The sequence below is a fragment of the Carassius auratus genome, chromosome 43 (assembly GCF_003368295.1).
Source record: "Carassius auratus strain Wakin chromosome 43, ASM336829v1, whole genome shotgun sequence".
NCBI lineage: Eukaryota > Metazoa > Chordata > Actinopteri > Cypriniformes > Cyprinidae > Carassius > Carassius auratus.
Window position 1 is genome coordinate 6,870,258 of NC_039285.1, and position 26,153 is coordinate 6,896,410.

General features: G+C 35.6%; 1 protein-coding gene across 1 annotated transcript in view; it reads right to left on the minus strand.

Annotated features, from left to right (window-relative positions):
* Nucleotides 1-19,618, minus strand: part of LOC113061226 (C-Maf-inducing protein-like) — a 19,873-nt gene extending 255 nt beyond the window's left edge. Inside the window, exons 1-9 of the mRNA XM_026230265.1 lie at nucleotides 18,862-19,618; nucleotides 4,988-5,113; nucleotides 4,851-4,901; nucleotides 3,499-3,660; nucleotides 2,082-2,123; nucleotides 1,570-1,632; nucleotides 719-799; nucleotides 526-629; nucleotides 29-192 (exon numbers count right to left, since the gene is read on the minus strand). Coding sequence (XP_026086050.1) covers nucleotides 29-192; nucleotides 526-629; nucleotides 719-799; nucleotides 1,570-1,632; nucleotides 2,082-2,123; nucleotides 3,499-3,660; nucleotides 4,851-4,901; nucleotides 4,988-5,113; nucleotides 18,862-19,191 — 1,123 coding nt within the window. The 5' untranslated portion in view covers nucleotides 19,192-19,618. The remainder of the gene's footprint in view (nucleotides 1-28; nucleotides 193-525; nucleotides 630-718; nucleotides 800-1,569; nucleotides 1,633-2,081; nucleotides 2,124-3,498; nucleotides 3,661-4,850; nucleotides 4,902-4,987; nucleotides 5,114-18,861) is intronic.
* Between the last annotated feature and the right edge of the window lie 6,535 nt (nucleotides 19,619-26,153).

The following is a 26,153-nucleotide window of genomic DNA, read 5'->3' on the forward strand; positions in this document are numbered from 1 at the left end:
AAAAATGATTCAGAGAAATGTTTTGAACTCCGGTCCCAAGGGGTGAATCGCGTCTCATGGGTCGGAAAACCAGTGAATTGGACGCACCTGTTGATGAATTCTTCGTAGCAAGAGTAGATGGCAGCTAGGCAGACCGCCACGAGATTGGGGAGAACCCGAGGATGAGGGCACTGTCCGGTGGGACCGTGCATGCTGAAATCATAATGTGAAAAAAGGTCAGGTTAGTATAGCTCCTGCGTCCAAACCCAGTGACAGTGAAAAGAAAACAAAGCTGGAACAGGAAGTAAGCGCAGGGCTTGGTCTTAAACGGACCATTAAAATGACACGGTCTGATAGATAAAAGGATGTTATAGTTTGTGTATAATTGAAGGCCAGGTTTGTACAGAAACTACAAAATGAAATTCCTGGACTTTCAAGGACCTTTCAAGCACTACTTCTTTGGTAACATTGTGTCCTAACCAGGTGTGATGCAATGAGATTCCAAGCTTTTATCGCTTGCCACATTGTGGGGACAGTGTCACTCACCTGTGAATGAACTTCTTGACCACTTCCATGCCAGCGTTAAGCTCATTCAGAGCCAAAATATACTCTTGAGTAAAGAGACGGAGTCTGGGGCACTTCCCAAAGTCCTGGAATGAGAAGAAATGACATCTTATGAGGCTGAGGTTGTAGTGATGTGTGAATTCAAGAGCACGTCTTGTGTAGTGCGCATATACACCATGTTGTGTTTGAGGATTCTCTGAACCACAGGAGTGAACACTTCAATCACCACCATCGACCGAGGACGCTCCCTACAGTGCTGTGTAGAGGAACACAAAACAGATACTGATTAATACATATATTAATCATCAGAAACATTATAGCTAATCCCAGTTTTTTTTAAGCACTTGGTAAAGTAATGATATCAGACATAAATAATGCACAATTATCATGGTACACAATACTCTACTGTTCAAAAGTTTTTTTTTATGTCTTCTCTTAAGCTCACCAAGGCTGCATTTAGCCAATTAAATATACAGGAAAAACAGTAATGTTGTGAAATATTATTATAACTTAAATAACTGTTTTCTATTTTAATGTTTTAAAAAATGTAATATTTCTTTGGATGGCAAAACTGAATTTTATACTCGTGTCTTCAGCGTCACATGACATTCATTCTCATATGTTGATTCAGTGCTCAAGAAATATATATCTTATAATCAATGTTGAAAACAGTTGTGCTGATTATTTTTTGAGGAAACTGTGATAGCTTTTTTCATAATTCTCAGATGAATACAAGTCCACTCAAATTTTGAACATTAGTATAGCTGTTTTTGTAGAAACTGTAAAATTGGTTTATATATTAAATAACCATGTGATGATTTATATCTTTTAAATCCTAATGAATTAATACCATAGTTGACCTTTTTTACTTTAATAAGTTATTTCAGAAACACAAGCCAAAAGATTTTAAACAATCAAAAAATTAAAGATTAAAATAAAATTCTGAATAAAATAAAAAATAAAATAGGGTTTACGATACTGAACTCAATTGTTCCCTTGAAGAAAAGCCAAAATTGTCAAATTTACCTTGCAGAAGAACTCACACAAGTCAGGGGGAGGGTGGTTGTTCTCCAGCAAGGGTGCGATGGCCTACAGACAGATTCGAACCATTAGACACTTGCCCACAGACATGTAGAGACTTGTTGCTTTTCATCCACATTTTATGGAAGTGCACATCCTTCAAAGAGCACATCTGTGTGTGCATTTCCTGTTTCAGTGGCAGTCCACTACATTTTCAAGTCAGTTTTCGTCTAGAGTGTGTTCCACTGAGCCTTAAGACACAGTATGTAACTGCCTTTATTACATGGCTCTGTGGAATACTTGATTCTGATTGGTCAGTCACAACATTCTGAGGTACAATTATTTAATTATGTCATCCTGATATCTGCTTTGCATCGGGGTCCTGATCATCCAAGCAGGGAGAGAACAACCGGCTGGATGTACATAATCCCTTACTTGTTAGCAATAGAGTTTAAAGTGAAGGCAATATGCATCTTTATATATTTTTTGTATATATAAAAAAAAGCAGCCCCACTTACCACAATTATGTTCTCGTGATCCTGAGCGCTGAGGTTAGTGTTCTAGGAAGGAAATGACACAAAAGCATTATTGAGAATTAATTTGCCAGTGGTGCCACAGCTAAGTGACTCAACACCCGGCAAGCCCTACTTTTAAAATGTTAATGGCCTTCTTGGGAAATCTTGTGCACAGATACAGCCTTTTGACCAAAGGCCAGTGAGAGGTCTGTTTTTAGACATTTTAAAACCCTCTTTGAATTCAAATGCTTGGTCTATGTGGTATTCAAAGACACAATCTACATTTGGAAATCAAAGTATGGATGCAACCAATCTTTTCCTGTGTGCAAACAAGGAGATTTTCGTTGTGTATTGATGCCACGTAAAAAAAAGTCTCACTAAACCACAGCTACACAGGCAACCACAGGTAACTCTTAACCTGAACCCAGACTCGAAATGAGACGTAACACACCTCAATTCACAAAAGACACTCATAACCAGAAATGAAAGCAGAATGCTGCTCAAGTTCTAACATAAAAGTTGCCAGCTATACTTCAATACATCGAAAAACAATACATCGGATCAATTTGACATGATTAATGCACAAAATAAAAATACATTTCTTTTAGGGTTTTAGGTTCTAAATTAAGAGCGAAGTTTATATGATATTCTATTCCCTACATGATGTTAGAAGAACTCTGTCAAAAAAATTTTTTTTCTTGTCTATCAGGGTAGATTTTTTAAGAAATCTTTTATAACTTTAGAAACATCTTTGCTTTCTCACTGAACAAAATTCATAAATAAACCTTTGGAAGGGTAGTGTAACTGATCTGTAAGAGAATTTTGAGTCAAATTGTTTATATATTAAATAACCACATGACAACATCTACTTTTTGAAAATCCTAATAAATTAAATTCTGTAAAAATGAAAGTTATTCTTCTTATTTGATTTTTTTTGTAATCTTAATTTCATGCATACAACAGCTAAAATCGGAAGATTAAAAACAGCAATAAAATAAAGTAAAAATCGTATATTCTACTTTAGGAAAAACAAGTGTACATTCGACATATCTGATGTCCTCTTAAATTAAAAAACAATAAATAAATGCAGATTACCCTAAAGTAAGAGCCCACTGCAAAGTTTATGACATTTTGTTCCCTAGATATGTCCTCTGTCAATATAAATGTTTGTTGACTGTTTATTTTTGTCTATCAGGCGTACATTTTTAAGTACAATCACTCAGAAATGTAACAGCTCACTTATCCTCAATGTGCTGCATGATTTGACGTTATCATCGCACGTGCTACATGCTAACGTTTTGGGTATGAGCAATAATAAAAGCGATGCATGCCTTAGCAAATGCTATTAAAGAGCTTAACACTCTTGTCAAATTAAATAATTAATAACTAGTCTTCTCATCAATTAGATGATGTGACGTACCTCAGCAAGCAGGGTGGAGATGATGTGCAGCGGGGCCTGATGGATGGATTCGTCCTGCAGGGGTGAGATGAGGGCCATATCCACCAGGGCCCTGATCTCCTTCAGAACCACGTCCCAGCGGCTCGGGTTATTCAGAACCTTGCGGTATTTGTAGATCTTTTTCTGCAGATGAGTCAGAAAACCCAGAATGCACACACCTTTAACCGATGCAAGCAGCAGTTATGAAACCGGCACATATTTTACAACCATAATGCAGCAGTGGTCATATCTGATAACAGCTTTTGAACTACATTACGGTGTGAGTTACCTCAGCGAACTTACCCAGAGAAGAGCAGTGGTGACAAGGCTTGGTGATTTTGGTTTAAAGTTCTTTTTTTGTTCCATTTTATTGCACTCATGCATGGGTATTTTTTCAACCACAGGCACTTTTCTTAAAACAAAAAACCCTTTTCATGCCCTCACTAGTTAAATCTGTCTACTACCAGTTGATATATAATTTTTTTTTATTTTTTTTTAAACGTCATAAACATTTCCACTGCATCTCAAAATACGGAAACTTACTGACTGGAAACTTGATGCACAAAAACTGATGCTCAGAAATGATATTTACCGTTTCCTCTATACACACACACACACGCTCTTCACTGACACAGCTGTGTCTTTGGCAGCCAAGTATTAACTTTTTAGACATATCCATTGGTTTATAATGGAAATTATGTCACATGTGAAGTTACAAATTGTGTAAAAAATTATTAGAGTAATAATTCCTCACAATAATACTCTAATGGTTTATAACTTTTCCATTCTTTCTTTCAAAATTGTTTCAATGTGGAAATAATGACGGTGGCTTCTTTGTCTTGCTAAGGCCAATTTGACAATATTATAACTTGACTGGATATGACGCACAAAAAATCTAAAACTCTACTTGCAAGTGTTATTTATTGTTTCCTCCACACATCACGACTCATATTTCAAAGCAAGCATGATCCTCAGGGACATTGCTCTCTCTTTTGCAACTAAGAATTTACTTTATATATAACTTTACTGATTCAAAATTAAGTAATGATGTCACATCTGAGGTAGTGAAGAAAATGGTATAAAACATTTCATACAATAACAATTAAGTGATTTAAGACTGTTTGAATTTTCCATCCTAGAAAGTTTCAATGTGAATGTCACATACATTTTTTTTTGTATTAATAGAAATCAACTCTTGGAATACCAAAGTGCCTGTAGTTGAAGAACCAGCCACATACGTACACTTATAAAATGAAACTCTCACTAAAACCATGCAAAATGTCACTGCACCGATGCTTTTTGCAAGTCTAGCCTTCCTAAATGTGTGACCTTACCTTCCACTGCAAAGAGTGAAACCACTGGTCCCGCAGATAGCTGTTAGCAGCCTGCGAGTGCACACAAACATTTGCAAAATGAGTCAAAGTGTTCTCTCAACATGAGTGTTGTGAAACCGTGAGGGAGCTGGAAGTACCTGCAGGAGGACTGTCCCTCCAGGGATGCTTAGCTGGACACAGTATTTGGGGGCGTTGTCCCAGGACAGCAGCTGTAGGTCCTCGATAGTGCTGTAAGACAGAGGGGCCTCCATGTATCCTGTAGGCTACAGAGACAAAAAGAAACACGTTCATATTTGCAAAAAACAGTATGGGCATTCACACCTGTCAGGATGAGCGTCACATACTGCACTGACAACCTTAACAAAAGCTCTGCAGCGTCATGGAAGGTATTGGGAAAAAATGACATTGCGATATTTTGTTTTTCTGCGATATATATTGCGATATGAAATCTAATCTAATTTTTTTCTTACAAACAAAAATAGGGTGAGCACACTTACATTCTCCTTTTAAACAATTTAAACATCAGAGTATTATTTAGAGTAAATTATTTGCTTGTAACGTTAGGATATGGTTTGAATTGTTAACATTTTAACTAACATGAACTTACCATGAGCAATACTTTTGTTACTATATTTATTCATCTTCGTTTATCTTAGTTTATAAAAACACAGCTGTTCATTGTTTGGTAATGTTACTTCACAGTGCATTAAGTATGTTAACAAATACTGTACAACTTTTGATTTCAACAGTGAAGGCTATAGCCTAAATGTTGAAATTAACAATGTTGTAGAAGTGCAGTTTAGTAATAGTAAATGTTAAATAATGTAGTTAAATAGTTTAATAAATAGAACATTATTGTAAAGTGTTACAGATTTTTTTTATACACCAATTCAGACGTCTCGTGAGTTCAGTGTTGGACAGTTCAGTTGTTTAAACGATTCATTCAATTGAATTGCTTCAAAGGAATCATTAGTTCGCGAATCAGACGTGTACGGCACGCGTTGTGTAATTATCTCTGCAGTTTAGGATATCGCACAAGATTTGACATCACAGAAAACATTTAATCACCGAATAGTTTTTTGTTGTTGTTGTTCGACACCATCGTGTCAATTGATTTTGATTAATATGCGCGAGGGAGAGAGACCAAGACAGCGCTCGTGTTGTTTGAAGACGGTGAAGGTAAGCGTGCGGTCGGGGCTCGCGCTTGCTCTCTCTCTCTCTCTCTCTCTCTCTTTCTCAGTAGCAAACAAGGTTGAAGTTGCAATGGTTGCTGGACACAACATACAGCCTACATTATGGATTTAAGCATGACAGGACCAGAACTATCCATTTTCTATTATACTTCTTTTATTTTTATTATAATTGATGATAATAAAAAAAAGATTTTACACTTATTTTTACACAAAACACACTTGAAAAAATAAAAACGCTCCAGAGTCCACACACGCTCTCCAAAGATGATTTTTACATCCCGCATACCATAGCGGTCACTATCGGACTTGCGGACGCGGAAAGTATAACGCTGAACTTGTTTAACCCTCTGGAGTCTAAGGGTATTTTTGGGGCATTGAGAAGTTTTGTCATGCCCTGACATTTGTGCTTTTTTCAGTTTCTTATAAATATCTAAATGGGTAAAGTCTAATATCACTGTAATCAGCACAAACTGGGCTATAATAATATGTGAAACACATGCATGTACATGATTGTATTTTTGAGAAAAAAAATGTTATGCATGGTTAGTGAAAAACTAAAAATGTTAAATCACTTGAATAAGGCAATAAAACACATACATAACATTGGTTGCCGGAAAAGTTGAGAACTGGAGCTTGTAGCCTAGAATTTTTCTTTCTGAATGATGTGAAAATCATCTTGTTTACTCATTCACAGAAAACAATATATTGATTTAAATTTTCTAAAACACTTTTTGTTGGTAAAAGTCATATGCGAGTAGGCGTCAACTATCATGAATATCATTGTGATTTACACCTGAGAAGACAAAGGCCCGCATAATGAGCTGCATAATGAGCCTCTCATTCAACTGTGCCACTGTGAAGGGAGGACTTACAAGAAAGAGAACAAAATAAAAGTATATAATTTTATGTTTGTAGTTTATTAAGAATATATTTAATTATCCCACAACATAATTTAATATCCACTTGGGGGAGCAGTTAAACAGTTTATTAGGAACAATCAAAGCTGACTTTCAAATTTTTTGGCATCCTTTCTCTAGTCACACAATCCTTCAGAAATCCTTTTAACAATCTTATTTTCTACCAAATAAACCCCATTTATTATCATCATCATTATTATTATTATTATTAATGTTGAAAAGAGCTGATAATATTTTTCAGGTTTTTTTAGGGGGAATAAATCGAAAGAACTGCATTGTTTTTACATTTGTTAGAGTTATCTCTATTTGTCACATTTATATTATTTACATCAAGCTTTTGAATGGTATAGTATTGTATATTGTTATTGAAACTTCATAATGTTTCACTTGATTATACATTTAGTCAGGAATTATAGTTTGGAAAAAGTATTTGGAAAAAGTCTAACTAGTAAAATGTTTACACGTTATGTGAAAACTAGTACAAATAAATAAAAAGAGACTTACTCATGTTTATGATCTCTGCTGAATAAAGTGCTTCATTCTTTTTTCTGAGGAAATCCATTTCTCAAATCCTCAACCACATCACATCTTTTTGGGGTGAATTATGTCTTAGTCCTCTCATCGCGAAGCAAACAGTAAAATAAAATAAAAACTTGAAGAATAGTCTGGCTGCTTTTTCTTCTGTATGGGCGTATTCAAGCCGCGCGCTTCAGTTTGAATCTGAATAGCGCGTTCAGCGCGGGGGCGTGGTCACATTAGATATAATGAGCGGAGATATGAAAAATAGACATCGCGTTGTTTTCATATGGATTACTTTATCTCAGAATATTTGTTTTCGGCAGCACTTGTTTAGTTTAAAAGTAGACATTCCAGGCTTTCTATAGATATCTCTCTCATATCTCTTCGTTGAGTATTCACGGAGTTACAGTTCATTTTAATGAAATGTTTGTACATGACGATCAGCGGAGACAAAGACTGTAGACAGCGCACCTTGTTTGTTATCTTTATTTTATAAGTGCACAAAGGTTTTTTGTTATTATGTCTGTATCCAAAAAAAACTAGACCCTTTACAGATTCGATTGATGTATTGCTCTTATCTGTACGATTAAAACTGAGAGTGTAATTTAAGTTCTTTTCGGGGTTATCAGGTGAAAATGACTCAAAACGCATATATGAGTTAATCGACTCGAAAGGGTTAAACTTGGCATTTAGCTGTTTAGAGATGGATGTATTGGTAGGTTTTTCCACCAGTTAGCATGATACTATGAATAAATTTCATATGATGTGGCATCATCTTTCATAAGGTGACGTCAGTGGTCAAAGATTGTGGAAAATGGTTTATGAATAAATAATTTGAAGTCCAGAGGATCATAGTTCTGAAAGTGATTCAGTGTCGTTATCATAGTTGTAATTAAGGGTGTTTTCAAGCTCGTTTCCCCCCCTTGGTTCAGATCTTTTGGGCAGGTATGAATACAGCAATCACACTCGGATGCGACCCAGCTGTAGAGGTGGTCTCAGACTAGTTTAAAATGAACTCTGGTACACTTGATAATTTCTGTCCAATGAACGGATGGCCTTAGCACACGTGTGGTTTTGTTTATAATTTCTGGTTCACTTACAAAAGGTCAGTGTGAAAGTGAACCACACCACAAAAAAAAAAAAAAAAAAAATCAACATTTCATCCGGACCTGCAAGTGAACTAGCAGTTCCACTCTTGACTGAAGTGCTGGTGGTCACATGACCTAAAATGTCAACAGGCTGTTCCCTGATCTTCTTCCCTCTACATTAGCACACTGTGGCTGTTCCTTTATTAGCTGCCCTCCCTCCTCTGCAGCCCGCATCAGGCTCTTCCTTTATTAGCTCCGCCCTCCCTCTACTTCTTTGCACAAACAGGCTATTGCTTTATTTGTGCTGCTCTCCTTCTAGACTCAAACCAAACCACAGTTCCTGTATTTGTGTCAGCCACCCAGTTCAGCAGAGCAAACAAGCTGTTCCTTGCTTTGACTCATTCTCTTTGCGTCGCTCACGCTCGCTCAAACAAACACTCAGCTCGTCCCCGTATAACTGAATAAAACAGGCCTGTCTTTTATTTACATCCCCCATTCTTAGGTGAAAGACCAACAGGCTGTTCTGCAACGGAGGTCCTGCCCCTCTGTTGCAGATTCGAGATGGCTGATTTGTCTTTCTTTTAAAGAGTCCGTGTGATCAGTATCTTTCAAATCAAGTCTCATTTTCAAGTAATCAAGCACGAGTCTGCTAGCAAGCTTGTGTACTTTGAGACACGTGCTGCATGTGGAGCAAAACAAGGAGCCTGATGTGTCCGAAACCCAGAGTGACATGTGAAGCTTGCACATCTGCTTATCTTTGTGTCACTCGCTGTCATTTCATCTATCTCTCTCACTATATGTCCTCCTTTCCACTTCTCTTTTCCAAGAAGTCCTCCTGTTTTTTCTTCCTTCATCTCATTCAGCCTGTTTTTCATGGTGCAATTCTTCCTTAAGGAGGAGTTGAATAGCTCTCCTCTCACCATTGCTATGTTGCCATGGAAACAAAGAGATGAAATAGAGACATATGTGTTTTTTTTTTGTGTTTTTTGTTACCAGGGAGATCCAGATGGAAAACGATCAGAGAAAAACATCAGTGTGTTCAGGTGGCATCTCTAGAACTGACAAACTGATCACGGAGAGCTACCTACTAAACTGTTAGGAATCCCAGTAAATGCACAGATTTCTTAGCTTCTCATTGCAACGTATAAAGAGTGGCAAATATAAGACATGTATGTATACTAGGGACAGACAGCTAAATCAATATTGGGCCATGTGAGATGCTCGTATCAGCCAATAGCTGTTCTTAATGGCCGATTAAAAATGCTGTAGTAAATTCTCCCTTTTAACACATGGTCAACAATTGACCAGAACTGTTGTCAATGTATAATGTAAAATTTCTGTTTTCAAAAATTACTGAATATAAATGAAGCATTTATGAAGTCAATATTTAATATAATTTTAAAACATTTAATCTCTATGTTTTCTATTAAACTTCATTAGCCTATAATTGCATTTATTTTAGACATAAGTCCATTCTCTCTCTAGTTACTGAGATCAATTTCAGACAGTTAAAAACCTATAAGGGTTGACCACTAATGTATATTCAAGCAACACATGAGATGCCATGCTTTGTTATGACTACAATTGCTGCAAAATGTGTTGCTAGGCACAATGCACCATCTGCATTATGGATTTCAGCATGCTGGACCAGAACTGTCTGTTTTACATTATTATTTTTTTATTTTTATTAATAAATTGCTATTATTTTGATCCTAGCAAATGAGAAATTCTGCAGAAATTAACATTTTATACTTTTTATATTTTGTAAAAACACAACCATTTGAAGATTTGAGGTCAGGAAGATTTTGAAAGAAGTCTTTTATTCTTACCAAGGATGCATTTATATGAGCAAAAACAGAAACTGTAATCCTGTAAAATATTATTACAATTTAAAATAACTCTTTTCCTTTATAATATATTTTTAAATGTAATTTATTTCTATGATGCCAAAGCTGAATTTTCAGCAGCCATTATTTCAGTGCCGCATGAGCCTTCAAGAAATGTGCTAATTTGGTGCTCAATAACCATTTCTTATCATCATCATCATCAATGTTGAAAACAGTTATGCTGGATATTTTTTTTCAGCATTCTTTGATGAGCAATGTTTATTTAAATAAGAAATCTTTTGTATCAAAGTCTTTTGTGACACTTTCTATCAATTTGACCATCCTTGCCGAATAAAGGTGTTTTTTTTATTTTCTTACTCATCCCAAACTTCTTAACAGTAATGATCTGATCACCATAATGGGAGAAATCATAACCTAACTGATACATCATTCTGTTACAAATAATGCAATAATTACAATTAATAAACATGGATGGGCAATGTCCAAGTCATAAAATCTTGACATTTCACATGCTTTTGCGTAAAAGCCCATGCAAACTGTGTATAAATGGAGCAAGGATTTACTGCACGGGCATGTAAAAACTGTAACAATGTGCTTTCTACCAAAGTAAACATGGCTTCTTCCAGTTAAACTCCTCACACATGATATATTAACAGCAATCCATGGCAGGCCAGGAGGAGGAAGCCAATGCAAGCCAGCAGAAAAAAAAAAAAAAGTCTCCAACCAATAGAGCCAAATGTAAACTAGAGTTTTTGCTTACTTGATGATCTAGTTTCTGTGCATTAACACCAAACATGATAAAAAGCCAAAAGCAATAGAGAAACTCAGTTACTGTACAGACAGGTATGACTGCATGCCTATGGGCCCTATACACCACTAAATTTCCAAAGACAGCTGGCTTTAATTAATGCCATATATCGGTTCATATTACATGAACAGCAGATAGTCATGCAAATCCAACGCAAATTTGCATCCAGATACGTAGTCTGCATATGTTGCGCTTGCATGCAGTTAAAAACAAACATATTTCTTGTGAAATCTAGTCCAAAAAAATTCCCAATATGATGCAAATGACTATTGCATGCAAAGTTTAACAAAGCCAAAATAAACCTTAAGTGTAATATCTGTTCTACAACTGTTTAAGTATACTGACGCTGGAACTAGCAACCTTCAGATGATGTGGCTATTCGTCATATGCTTGTAATTCAGCCATACGGCTATCTAGGGACAGAACTAGTTTTTCGCTTAGAGGGCTGAATAAGCTGAATTTCAAGCTACTGTCATCCATTCATGCGTCAGCCTAACCACAAATTTGATGATCTAAGATGGCTTATGTGACAAAAGGAAATTTGTCGGCGAGTGTGTTCATTACGGATGTGGCAACGTCAGTTCCGTTTCAAAACCTCAACAGCCAGCAGCCGAGCAGATTAAAAAGCTCACACATAATCGGAGCAACTGATATCATATGGTACAGCTGTCATTTTAAATACATGCAACATGAGTTATGGATATGCACCTATATACGCAATGGTGTCGGAGTGAAATCTCCATTTTAAAACATGTAAAAAAAAAAAAAAAAAAAAGTAAAAAGTATTTAAAAAAAATATTTTATGCCCTAGGATTTATACATACACGCACATATATATATATATATATATATATATATATATATATATATATATATATATATATATATACAGTTTTGTTCAAAATAATAGCAGTACAATGTGACTAACCAGAATAATCAAGGTTTTTAGTATATTTTTTATTGCTACGTGGCAAACAAGTTACCAGTAGGTTCAGTAGATTGTCAGAAAACAAACAAGACCCAGCATTCATGATATGCACGCTCTTAAGGCTGTGCAATTGGGCAATTAGTTGAAAGGGGTGTGTTCAAAAAAATAGCAGTGTCTACCTTTGACTGTACAAACTCAAAACTATTTTGTACAAACATTTTTTTTTTCTGGGATTTAGCAATCCTGTGAATCACTAAACTAATATTTAGTTGTATGACCACAGTTTTTTAAAACTGCTTGACATCTGTGTGGCATGGAGTCAACCAACTTGTGGCACCTCTCAGCTGTTATTCCACTCCATGATTCTTTAACAACATTCCACAATTCATTCACATTTCTTGGTTTTGCTTCAGAAACAGCATTTTTGATATCACCCCACAAGTTCTCAATTGGATTAAGGTCTGGAAATTGGTTTGGAACCAAGACTTTGCCCGTTTACTAGTGTGTTTTGGGTCATTGTCTTGTTGAAACAACCATTTCAAGGGCATGTCCTCTTCAGCACAGGGCATCATGACCTCTTCAAGTATTTTAACATATGCAAACTGATCCATGATCCCTGGTATGCGATAAATAGGCCCAACACCATAGTAGGAGAAACATGCCCATATCATGATGCTTGCACCTCCATGCTTCACTGTCTTCACTGTGTACTGTGGCTTGAATTCAGAGTTTGGGGGTCGTCTCACAAACTGCCTGTGGCCCTTGGACCCAAAAAGAAGTCCATCAGTCCACAAAATGTTCCTCCATTTCTCTTTAGGCCAGTTGATGTGTTCTTTGGCAAATTGTAACCTCTTCTGCACATGCCTTTTTTTTAACAGAGGGACTTTGCGGGGGATTCTTGAAAATAGATTAGCTTCACACAGACGTCTTCTAACTGTCACAGTACTTACAGGTAACTCCAGACTGTCTTTGATCATCCTGGAGGTGATCATTGGCTGAGCCTTTGCCATTCTGGTTATTCTTCTATCCATTTTGATGGTTGTCTTCCGTTTTCTTCCACGTCTCTCTGGTTTTGCTCTCCATTTTAAGGCATTGGAGATCATTTTAGCTGAACAGCCTATCATTTTTTGCACCTCTTTATAGGTTTTCCCCTCTCTAATCAACTTTTTAATCAAAGTACGCTGTTCTTCTGAACAATGTCTTGAACGACCCATTTTCCTCAGCTTTCAAATGCATGTTCAACAAGTGTTGGCTTCATCCTTAAATAGGGGCCACCTGATTCACACCTGTTTCTTCACAAAATTGATGACCTCAGTGATTGAATGCCACACTGCTATTTTTTTGAACACACCCCTTTCAACTAATTCAACTAATTGCCCAATTGCACAGCCTTAAGAGCGTGCATATCATGAATGCTGGGTCTCATTTGTTTTCTGAGAATCTACTGAACCTACTGGTAACTTGTTTGCCACGTAGCAATAAAAAAATATACGAAAAACCTTGATTATTCTGGTTAGTCACATTGTACTGCTATTATTTTGAACAATACTGTATATATATATATATTAGGGGTGTAACGATACGCGTATTCGTATTGAACCGTTCGGTACGACGCTTTCGGTTCGGTACGCGGTACGCATTATGTATACCGAACGGTTCGTTGGAGTAATTAATTATATTTGAAGAAAAAAAAAAAAAAGAGAGAGAGAGAAATATAATGATATGCGTTCAACAAGGTAGCCCAATAACCCAAACAACGTAACAGGCAACGTCCCTGACACTCCCGAAGAAGAAAAAAACACCATCTTATATGTTTATGTTAGGCTACTCAGCAGGCGCTCGCTCACTCAGTACGCGCTGAAGGCTCGTTGCAAAATAGCCAAGGCGTTTAACAGACTAGAAATGAGAAGATCCTCCAATAACCAACAGGTCTGGTGTTTGGGTGCACTTTGGATTCCCTTTAAGCTATAATGGTGATGGCAAGAGAGTGGTGGATAAAAAAACAACGGTATGTCGCATCTGCAACAGACTAAGCGCGTCTTTCTCCTCCTTTCCAAAGCGCTCGGGCAGAAGCGCTCATGAGGCGTCTGTCTTTGCTAAGCAACAATGACGTGCTCTCTCCATGAGACGCGGAAATTTCAGCGAAGGATAAATGGATTTGCAGCTCTAAAAATCGCTTGCAGTAGCTCTGCTACTAAATTTATTTCAAAATTGCAATCCATATACAACTATGATCAGCTGATCCTTCATCTTGGCTGAGCTCTCAACGTTGTTACGGGAAAGGATGAAGCTGATTGGTTAGTTCTTGTCACATGACCCGCGGTGCGCTTGCGGCATTCTAAAAAGTTGAGATGTTTTTACATTTTGCTGTATCTAAAACGTATCGAACCGAACCGAACCGAACCGTGACATCAGTGTATCGTATCGAACCGAACCGTGAATTTTGTGAACCGTTACACCCCTAATATATATATATATGTTTGTTTATAAGAAATTTATATTTTATTTTGGCAAGGTCACGTTCAATCACTTACAAAATATATTATGAATAATAATTTTTCAAACATTTTAAGCAGCAAAACTTTTTAATAATTAGGAATGCACCAAAATGAAAATCCTGGACCAAAACCAAAACTTCTGGATGCACTTGGTCGAAGCTGAAACCAAAAAAGCTTTTGAATAACTATTTATTACTAATGCAAATTTTGGCTGCTCAATTATCACCCATAAATGGCATTTTTGGTTTTTGGCCTAAAAATAAAATCCAAAAATATGAGCTGAAAATATTCAAATCTTACAAACCCCAAACTTATGAATGATAACGCAGATGAAGCAAACTTTATCAAAGTGCTTCATCAAGTATTCACTATTAGCTAAAAAAAACAAGAGTCAAAAATTCTGGAAACCTCATTCCAAAGCTGATTATGTGGACGGAGCGCTATACATTACATCTGGCCCTCTCAAATAAAAATCTGTGAAATATTGAATCAATATGGCTGCACTGTGTTCCACCTGAATATGCATTCCTAACATTTTACATTAGGTTCTAATTCATCTTTAAGAAATGTCAACCAGTTCCACAGTTCCATCAGTTCACAGCACCAATAATGAAAAATTGCTTCAATATCAAGACACAAGCAACCCAGTACATGCAAAACAATTAATCTGAAACCTTGCCAGTGTTTGAAAATGTCCTCCTAATGGCTTTTCTGTGCAACAAAAACAAAGCCAGCTCCTACATCTCAATTACAGAGCTTATTTGGATGGTAGCCGAAGGGATCTCAAGGAGCCAAAATAGTTTATGTGCCTAGTCATGACTGTAGCACTGTTTGTTTACAGCAGAAAGCCCAACAGTACCGTTAAAATGGTTTGTTCCTGTTTTTTTTGCCCCTGACCTGGTCATATTTAGCTGAACACGTCACAACCAGACTTATTCAGCTCTAGTCATCAGCATTGCTCAAAATGCGATGACTCTTCAGATGTGAAGAGTACAGTACAGAGCTGCGTTTGTTAACATGTCCTCAAGCTCACAACCGGAATATCATTTCATTTGTACCCAGGTGTTCAGCACCTAACCCAATCACAAAATAGCAAAACACACCACCTAAAAACAGTCGTGCAGCTCTCACCTTTCTGTGCTGTGTTTATACGGAGGACATGTTATGATCTATATGGGCTGTTGTCTCATCTGGTACTTCATCTAATTACCAGGACCTGACGTGAAAAGAAACTATAGTCTGCATCACAAACAAAATGGTGCGCTTGAGGGCATCGGCATAAATGTGCCTTTAGAGGCAGGGCTTCTGATGTCTTTTTAACGAAAGAGTGACAGGAAGCATTTATAATGGCTTGGTGTTATGCAAATATGATTTAGACTCTGAGAGCTTAGAGACGAGGGTGAGTCACATCTTTCATATCTTCTAGTGAGATCATTTTCCAGAGAGCTGACTACGCTTATCGAAAACGCGCTATCAAAATGCCAAATGTTTTGTCTTTACTCAGAACACAAGTTCTTGAGAAAATTGTGGGGGAAAAAAGCTGGAATCTTCAGGAAAAAAGAAGGCATTTATCATCAGACATGCGTCATGAGCTACATCCACAAAGCAAACGAGGTCAAATATTTTAAGAACATGTGAGCGAGATAATGTCATTTCAACCCAAATGACACCCTTGCAGGGTTTGTGCTGGGAAAAACACCAGGTGAGGAAACCAAAGCATCCAAATCTAACTATTTATATGCTTAAAATCAACAATAAGGCCATTCTGTTGATATACTGACCCCTTTCTGAAGCACAATGGTTCGATGCACAGTAGAATCACAAACAGGCCAAAAGAGACCATTAGCCACTGACAACTACCTCCATTAGCTATGGTCAACTGAGCATGGGTCACTAGCTAAACATCTATTAGAGACCTTGCTAACTGTAGAAGAAAGCCAATAGGGAATGACAGGACTGTCAAAGTACTAAAACTATCCTAACCTTTTTTATTTGTTTTAATTTGTAAACACTTTTGAACGACATAAACCTCTGCAAAACGACTGCATATAGCTAGACACATAAACATACGCTCTGTGTTTGGCTTGGGTTAATCTCAGCTAGCCTCCGAAATCCCGAGGGCCTCTCAGTGTCAGCGGCTGAGCTTCATCCGACAAGCAGACCGTTGTTAAACAAGCAATCTAATTCATTCTGAAGCATTCATTTGAGGAAGAAGTCAACGGCTAATTCGATCATATCAGAATGATGAAATACAGCTGTAAAATTTAAACCTTTAATTTAATCAGCCATTTGATGATGGCATCCTGTGAGGATGTCCTGAACGGAGACACTCTACAAGACTCCATTGGCACATCAGAGATGGGATTTACTCAGCCGAAACAGGCAGAGGGTAAAATATGACTGTCCTCTTCACATGCAAACCAAACGGCGATGAATAACTGGTGGCTTCCTGTGCAGTTTCATGTTTTTGCTTTTTAAAAATAACCGCCATTGAGTGGATTCCCAGAAATCTCCCAGGTGGGTGAATCCACTGTGACCATGACCATACTTTTCCATAGATAAGCCTCTTGAGCAGCAATTAAGATGTATGCACAAGTGATGTTTTTGAATATCTGAGCATCAGACGCGGCTTGAAAATCTACAGGGATGTGAATAAACATCAGCGAGGAAAATGATGTAAACAAACAATAATTCAATTCTGACACTGTATCTAGGTATCAGCATTTTGAGGGGTGTGGGTTCCTGGATTTTTACTGGTTGTTACCCCCTGTGAACATTTAAATGACTTTTATTTATGATTCATTCTCCAATACACTGTACTCTGATCAAGGTATTTGGAAATGAAAACTCAATTTAATGATGCATTATTAAAACGATATATATGTTTGCAACAGGGTGAACAGAGTGCTTTTATTTTGTACCTCGGGAACATATGTAAACAGTGGCTTTAAAAAAGAATAGCTGACACCAGCTTTCCCTGTTTGTTTTTATAGCCAACACCTTCTCCTTAACATTTGCAAACACGCACATTTAGATCGAAATGGAAATAAATTAGAGAATTTTGTATGTAGTCTCTCTAAATATTTTTAGATATTGGTTGACATTACTTCATTTAAATAATTTTAAAGTCAGCAAGTTATGCTTCAACCATGTTATGAACTCCCTTATATTAAAATAATGTGAAATTCAAAAACAAATTTCATCATCTTTTCATTGCGTCAACTCTCTAAGGTCATCTCTCATTTCTTTATATGATTTTGTACAGTAAACAACAGATTATTAAAAACTTGATATCTATATAGATAAAAATATCAATATTAAATTATCTAAAACACACTAAAGTGACCGTATGTGGCTTTAAGTTAACTGTTAAACTGTTAATTATATATATATATATATATATATATATATATATATATATATATATATATATATATATATATATTTGAGTGTGTGTATGTATATGTATGCATGTATTACATTTTGAGATTAAGCTTGAGGTGGTGCAACGCAGATTCTTTAACTGTAAAGACTTTTTTTTATTTTTTTTATGAAAAATACATTTTTTAGAATGACCCCATCAAATGGCAAATCAAAAGACATAAACCCGGAAAACGGGAAATAATGTAGAGGAAGCTGTTAAGTTATTATTATGACGTCACCGTGTGTTTTCAGACCTGTTTCGAAATGCATCCTCTCAATATGATTGCCAAAACATTTTCTAAGATGTGTTTCATTTTCTCGAGTCAGATGTTGCCTAAATGATTTACATTTCAGAAACCAAGTTGTTTTGAGGATGCTGGTGGACAGTAAGCCAGAATTATTTGTAAATGTAATATTGTTTCCGGATAAATGTCATTCTTAAATAAAAATGTTAGAAAAATAGAACGTATTCATCTTTTTAAAAGAGTTCTACCATTCCTAAATCTAGGAACGGCAAACAATCCATCAAACCGATTAGAATTAATCAAGATTTTAATATGACCGTAATGTTACTTGTTTAATCAATGTTTTGTGCTGTTGCAGGATACTGAAGCGTACTAAAACTCTGTATTTGACTAACTTGCCAATGAAATGTTTGTTGCGTTCCTTACTTTAACTATATACAGACTGAACAGAATACATTCTGAATACTGAACACAATATGACACGATTTTAAATATGGCCATTCAAAAGCCACACGTAAAAGCGACCCCTGCAGAGCGGATCTTACCGTGGCAGACACCAGGCTGCTGTCCGTCAAGGTGAGGTGGTGGGGCTCCCACCTCCGTAAATATTTGGAGGTGAAAATCTTACTAAGGAAGGTCCGCGGGTGTTTGACCACGCACACCTGGATGTCCCCCTCCTGGAGCAGTTTGTACCTCATGCCACTGCTGCTGTGTAGAAGGCTCCTCTTGCTGCAGGGCCCCGCTTTGTGATTATTATTCCCCTCCGGCGGCGGCTGCTGCGTGGATATGTCCCCCAGCAGAGGCTTACTCTCTTCGGACGGATAAAACTGATTGTTGTGCAGCTCATTTCCACCGCCGCTCCCGTTAAAATCCATGATTCCCCTCAGCGAAAATCGACGGCTTTGAATCAGATCAGGTGGCTGTCTTTTGATTTCGAGGCCGAATAATGCTCGTTCCGGTGTTTGGCATATAGATGCTCACGCGATCCACCGTGATTCGACCTCAACGGTGCTACGCAAAAGACAAGGGTCGGTGACTGCGAGGATTGAAGCCATTAAATAAAGCCCGTCGAGATGAGGAAGGTTCGATGAAGTATAATGTCTTTCCTTTGAGCGTCGCGAGCTATTCAATATGTTCGAGCCATTGCCGTCTCCGTTCCGCCTCTCTCCACTGCATATTATTCCAGTCTTCCCGCTCCGAATACGAAACAATAACAAGGTACAATATCCACACTGTGTTCAGTTTTATTTGTTCTTCAGATGCTCGGAATCATGGTTCCCTTTTCTGTCTTTTTCCTCCCTATCTCGGTGGAGGAACCGAGAGCTTCGATAGGGCTGCGTGTGGATTGGTCCTTACTCGTTCATGTGATACCGGAGTGACGTCAATGGGGAGGCGAACGGATGCGCGTCTCTGTTTGATAGGGAGCGCGCACTTCCCTTCTCTCGAGCAAAATGGTGAAAAGAAAGAAGGCATATGGCAAACCGTTTTAACATTTGTTGATAATTTACATTGCAAATACTTTTTTTTTGTTGTTGTCCAATTGGTATACATTTTAAATTTCAGACTAGCAACTATATAGCCTACTAAAATAGAGGTTAAAATCTATTCAGTTAATTTATGTTAGTTCTTATTCCTTTGTTACTACTGACTATACCTGTAGTGTCAATTTTTGAAGTCAGTTTTCAGTACAGAAGGCAAAAATGTAATGTTATATCAGAATGAATAAATGAGCTTTATTGCCAGGTATGCTTACACATACAAGGAATTTGTTTTCATGACAGGAGCGCCGCAGTGCAACAGAATGATGGCGACAGAACAAAAACACATGTTAAAAGAATAAAAAATACAAATAATTAGTTAAGGAATGACAATACAAATTGACAATTGTATGTGCAGGTAAAAAATGCACAATGATATAAAAATATCTCACAATTTGGACTTTTCTTAGAATTGAAAGTACTTTATATATCTCACAATTTTTTTAATCATAATTGCAAGTAAAGTCTTAATTATAAGTTCTGACAAATTGAAATAACCCTATATTATTATTATTATTATTATTATTATTATTATTATTATTTTAGCTTCCATAGACAATAAACTGTACTATTGTTGCTGGCAAGCAAATTTGATTTTTTTAAACCTTTAATTTTATGGGAATTTTCTGATATAAATAATATAAATATTAAATATACTAATATTAAAATATACAAGTCACTATTGGATACTTACTAGTCATTTTTAAAATACTTGTTTAATATTAAAATTGCTTGCCATAGTGGATACAGAGTTGTCATACTGGCATTTTTCTGTAAACATTCATTCTAAGGCTTCTTTGTTGCTAAAGATGAGCCATCTGTCCTGTGGTTTACAAGCTTTTCTAATATATAACCATGTCACCTAAAAGTATTATAAATAGTATTATAAAAAGTATTTTTTTGTATTATAAATAGGCCTACATAAATTTTTCAGAGTGTGAATATTATTCAAAATCACTTTCTACAATAGAGCTATTGAACATTTCCACCAATACTGCAAAGAAAAAAATACTGCTTACTAAATGCACATTGGCCTTTTGTGACTAATTGCTTCTATAGTGGGGTAAGTTGTCACAATGGGAACCAGCTGTGTGTTGACCCTGATTCATGATTTTTATTTGATTTGACTGGAAAATAAAATACTAAGGTAAAAAAAGCCATGTTTAACATCAGCTTAGTATTTAGTATGTTACTAGTTTTTTAATGGCTTTTCAGCAGTCCTGTCTAATATGAAATAAAACAGCATAAATAGAAAAGGAAACAAAAAGTTCAAAGCATTGTTGTATATGTATAAACTGTATACATACAAAACGTGTGATAACTTGCCTTGACCTGACTAAAAACACGGTCAGAACTTTTACTTTTTGTACTAAACAGATACTACGTAACTATAATTAATTGAGTTTGACTCCAACATACAAGCATTTATATGTTCATGAATGTATGCAAAATTAAGTTTGAAGCTCTCCTCATGTTGCAGTTCACAGCGCTCCATCCAACTTTTGTTTGGTTTAAACAGCAAAGTCTGAAAATAAATAGGCCCACATTTGGTCATTTGAGTTAGATATTTATTCAACTGGGATGCTTCTTCTGACCACTTGGTCTCATTCCGCATGAAGTGCACAAGATTTCTTAGGAGGCCGATGCAAGCAGGGCCACCCACACTCTAAACAAAGCCTCAGTCACAAAAATGAACACTATCCCGCCTCTGACAACAATGTTATTGTGCTTGTAATCTTTCCTAATGCATCACTGAAAACATATTTGATCAGAATGAGCCATGGTGGTGCAGAGCAGATGACCAAAACCAACAGAGATAATGTTTGTTCATACACTTCCAGATTTCCAAGTGTCAAAATCCTTCACTGAAATCCACCAGTGCTCAGCTGCTAAATGACTTATGAAAGGTTCTTTGTATCAGCAAGTTAAAAGGAAGTGAGATTCTTATCTGCTCTTTCGTTCTATCATTGACTATTACACCAGTGGAATTCATTTGTTTTACTTGAAGAAATATATTGCAAAATGAACAATATTTCATCATTCACCGGCATGTCAATCCAAATCTGTATGACTTTCTGTTTTAAGAATATCCTAGTACCTCTTTTGCAAATATTTAATTTCACACTTTTTTATTTTCAATAATATAATCAGTCCAAACCTGTATGACTTTCTTTTTTAAAACAGACTCTTTTCCATATAATAAAATTCCAAATAAGAAAATGTATCAAAATCAGTAATAATTCTTCAGAATATCCTACTCATCTTTTCCATATAGGAAAATATCACACTTTCTTTATATTTGAAATTAAGTGGGCCGAACAGTCTTTTTTAAAAATACGTTTTTTTTCCTTAAGGATATGATACTTCCACTTTTCCATATAATTAAATTTTACACTTATTATTTATTATATCCAAAAATAATAAAGTCTGTTTGTCCTTCTTTCTTATAAATATCCTAGTCACTCTTTTCCATATTCTTTAAGTCAGTCATTTACATAATAAAATTTCATACATGTTCTATAATATTATCGACCTGTATGACTTTCTTTTCCATATGGTAAAATTTCACACTTTTATTATTTTCAATAATACAATCTGTCCAAACCTGTATGACTTTATTTCTGAAGAATATCCTAGTCCTTCTTTTCCACAAAATATCACACTTAAATTATATTCAAAAATAAGCGACCTGACCATTCTTCAGAAATACACTTTTCACAGAAAACAGTCAAGTGGGTTTGTTTTGGCATGAAGGTGAATAATTAATGGTAACTTTCATATTTAGATGATCTGTTTGTACCACAAAGTTATCTGATGTGTTTAGTTTCCTTGCCGTATGCAGTGTCTCATTATAATGTATTAAATTATCACACAACCATTCCAGATGACATACTTGAGGATGGGACTGACGTATCTTACACTGTGAATTCTGCTGATGATATACTGTATGAAGTGTGTTTGGTGTGGAGTCAGTACAGACAATGAGATCACCGCCTCAAGGACTGATACCAGTCTGATTAATCTCAAAGGAAAGATCTAAACATTCACACACTCTTCTGCCTTTTTGCTGACGGCTTGTTCCACGCATTGGTTCCTGGGATGAAGGCATCACATCCCTGCTGGGAATACCGTGGTAATGTTGTGCTGTGTATGCAACCAAAATGGTGAGTAAGAAAAGCAAACTACATCACTTGACTTCCCCAGTCGAATGATTTGCATGCCTCCTGACCAGTCCCTTGACAAGGAAGTGAATCAGGCTGTACAAAGTCATTCACAAATCAAATCAAATGGAAAGTCTTTTGTTTACATTGTGAGTGAACATGGTGGGTTTGAAATAACTTAAAGTACATTCAAATGAAGTTTGCATGCACTCCAACTGGGAAAAATTATTTTCATGCTCTGGTCTTTTCCCATTATACTTGCATTACTTAGTCTGACCAACCGATTCTAAACAGTCTATTGTTTGGACCATATATGCTACACTTTATCACAAACTGCAAATAGAGTCACATGCTGTAAACTTAAGCTGAAAGTGAAACAGCTGTCTGTGGTTGCTTGGTTCTTTGATGATAGGGCCTTTACAGGAAACCCTCTTGTAAGCAAGTAACTTAACTCAAAGATGCATAGTGGGTTCATTTAAAAACTGTCATTTTTTCTTTATGTGGAGTCTATTTTAGGACCATTAAGACTTTTGAATTATGACATTATTTTCATGAAAATGAAGCACATTTTCCCCAATTTACGTCTGCTGTTTTATGTTTTCCATCCTCGAAGTTCTCAATTGCAAATCTCATTTTGTTGTAACACAGTAAAAAACCTTATAATGAAAATAATTATTTAAATTTGATCAGCAAATATTAAAGGTAGTATAAATACTACCACAATATAAATACTTTTAATTGCCCTAAGTCATAAATATATATTTTTTTATATAGAAATAAAAACTATATGTATGTGTGTGTATATATATTTGTATTAAAGTATTTATGGGACATAAAGAATTGGGGGAGATTTAATTGTCATGAGAATACTGTCATAATGCAAAAAATATGATCCAGAATAAGCTTTGTTTTCATTTCATTAAAATGAAATAATACAATAATAATAAAAATAAAAATAAAAATTTTTTAGTAAAGTTTTTGAACATGCTCTTCAGTTTTCATGATTTTTATCAATTGCTGTAGCACAAAATAATTATTGAAATTAAAACTATTACACTATTTTTTATTCATTTAAATAAAATAAAATGAAAATCTCAATAAAAAATAATTGTTTTTTTTTAAATGTTTATAAGTTGAAGCACTGATAAACCTAAAGCTAAAAATGAAAACTGAAATATATACATATATATATATATATATATATATATATATATATATATATATATATATATACACATCTGATCAGGACTAGCTACCCATCACTGTCCCAAGTCACAAGATCTCTGGTTAAATGTAAGTCCTGTCATGTGAGCATCACAGTTTACCCCATCCTTCTTATATTCAGTAATCCTGTTAATCCCATGCCTGTCCTGCACTGTTTAATCATACACACACAAGACCCAACATATTCATAGACACAACTTTTGATGAGACACCCGCTACGCAACAGAAAACCCAAACTTTGTTAACATTCCAGAGTTATGCAACAATCAAGACTTGCTTACGAGAGACTATATTCCCCGGCATATTTCAGTTTTACAAGATGTTACTATGACTTGTGTACTGAGTGAACGGATGCTGTATTCACTAGAATACTCACTGTCCCCTTCCTGATGGAATGCCTCTCACTAATTATTAATCTCTATTAACTGAGAGGAATCAATACTGGTGTGAAAATACTGCATTGCATTTAAGCCATAAAGAATGCTTTCACAGAAATATTTAAACTCAAAATCAAGAGAGAGAGAGAGAGAGAGAGAGAGAGGAAACTATAATAAACAAATTATTTTTCTCTTATTTTTCATTTTAACTCGAAATCAATGAAAAAAAAAGTCTATTATCAAATTATTGATAAAAATTTATTTTTTATGCTTAATTTTACAATGCAAAATATAACATGTATTGGCATTGTGATATTATTTTCATGACAAATTAAGCAAATTTGTTTTATTCTTAGGAACGATTATTCTTATTTCTCACTGTAATACTATATATATATATATATATATATATATATATATATATATACAGTATTGTTCAAAATAATAGCAGTACAATGTGACTAACCAGAATAATCAAGGTTTTTAGTATATTTTTTATTGCTACGTGGCAAACAAGTTACCAGTAGGTTCAGTAGATTGTCAGAAAACAAACAAGACCCAGCATTTTTCAACTTTTTAATCAAAGTATGCTGTTCTTCTGAACAATGTCTTGAACGACCCATTTTCCTCAGCTTTCAAATGCATGTTCAACAAGTGTTGGCTTCATCCTTAAATAGGGGCCACCTGATTCACACCTGTTTCTTCACAAAATTGATGACCTCAGTGATTGAATGCCACACTGCTATTTTTTTGAACACACCCCTTTCAACTATTTGCCCAATTGCACAGCCTTAAGAGCGTGCATATCATGAATGCTGGGTCTCATTTGTTTTCTGAGAATCTACTGAACCTACTGGTAACTTGTTTGCCACTTAGCAATAAAAAATATACGAAAAACCTTGATTATTCTGGTTAGTCACATTGTACTGCTATTATTTTGAACAATACTGTATATACACACACGTATATATATATATATATATATATATATATATATATATATATTTACACACACTGCTATATTTCATTTTAGATTTTTTAATTCAAATAACTGAAATCCTGAATAATTGATTATACATGTATATATATGTAAATAATATAACAATGCATATGATTAGATTTTATTCCATTAACTGACGTGACGGTATACTCGTGATAATTAAAACACTGAATCAAAAAATATTAATGGTAAAATTTAGTTTTGAATGAAACCGTTTTAAATTTTCCTTTCGTTTTATGCATGTTTTAACAACCACATAAAAGACACACAACCAACTTCTGCATGAGATTTTATTACAAGGCAGGTTTCAACATTACCTCAGAGGCAAATCAAAGCCTGACTTGCACTCCAAAACAACACAAACAAGGAATGAGAATTCCACAGTGAAAATGTGCTTTTAGTACCAGAACACCACTTTGCATAATATAAACATTTTTTTAATCACAAAATTCTGGCAGACACCAAGCGTTTTAGTGTTGTGCGCAAATGGAGTCATGACAATGTTTATAGAAAAAGAATGTGTTGATAATTTTCATG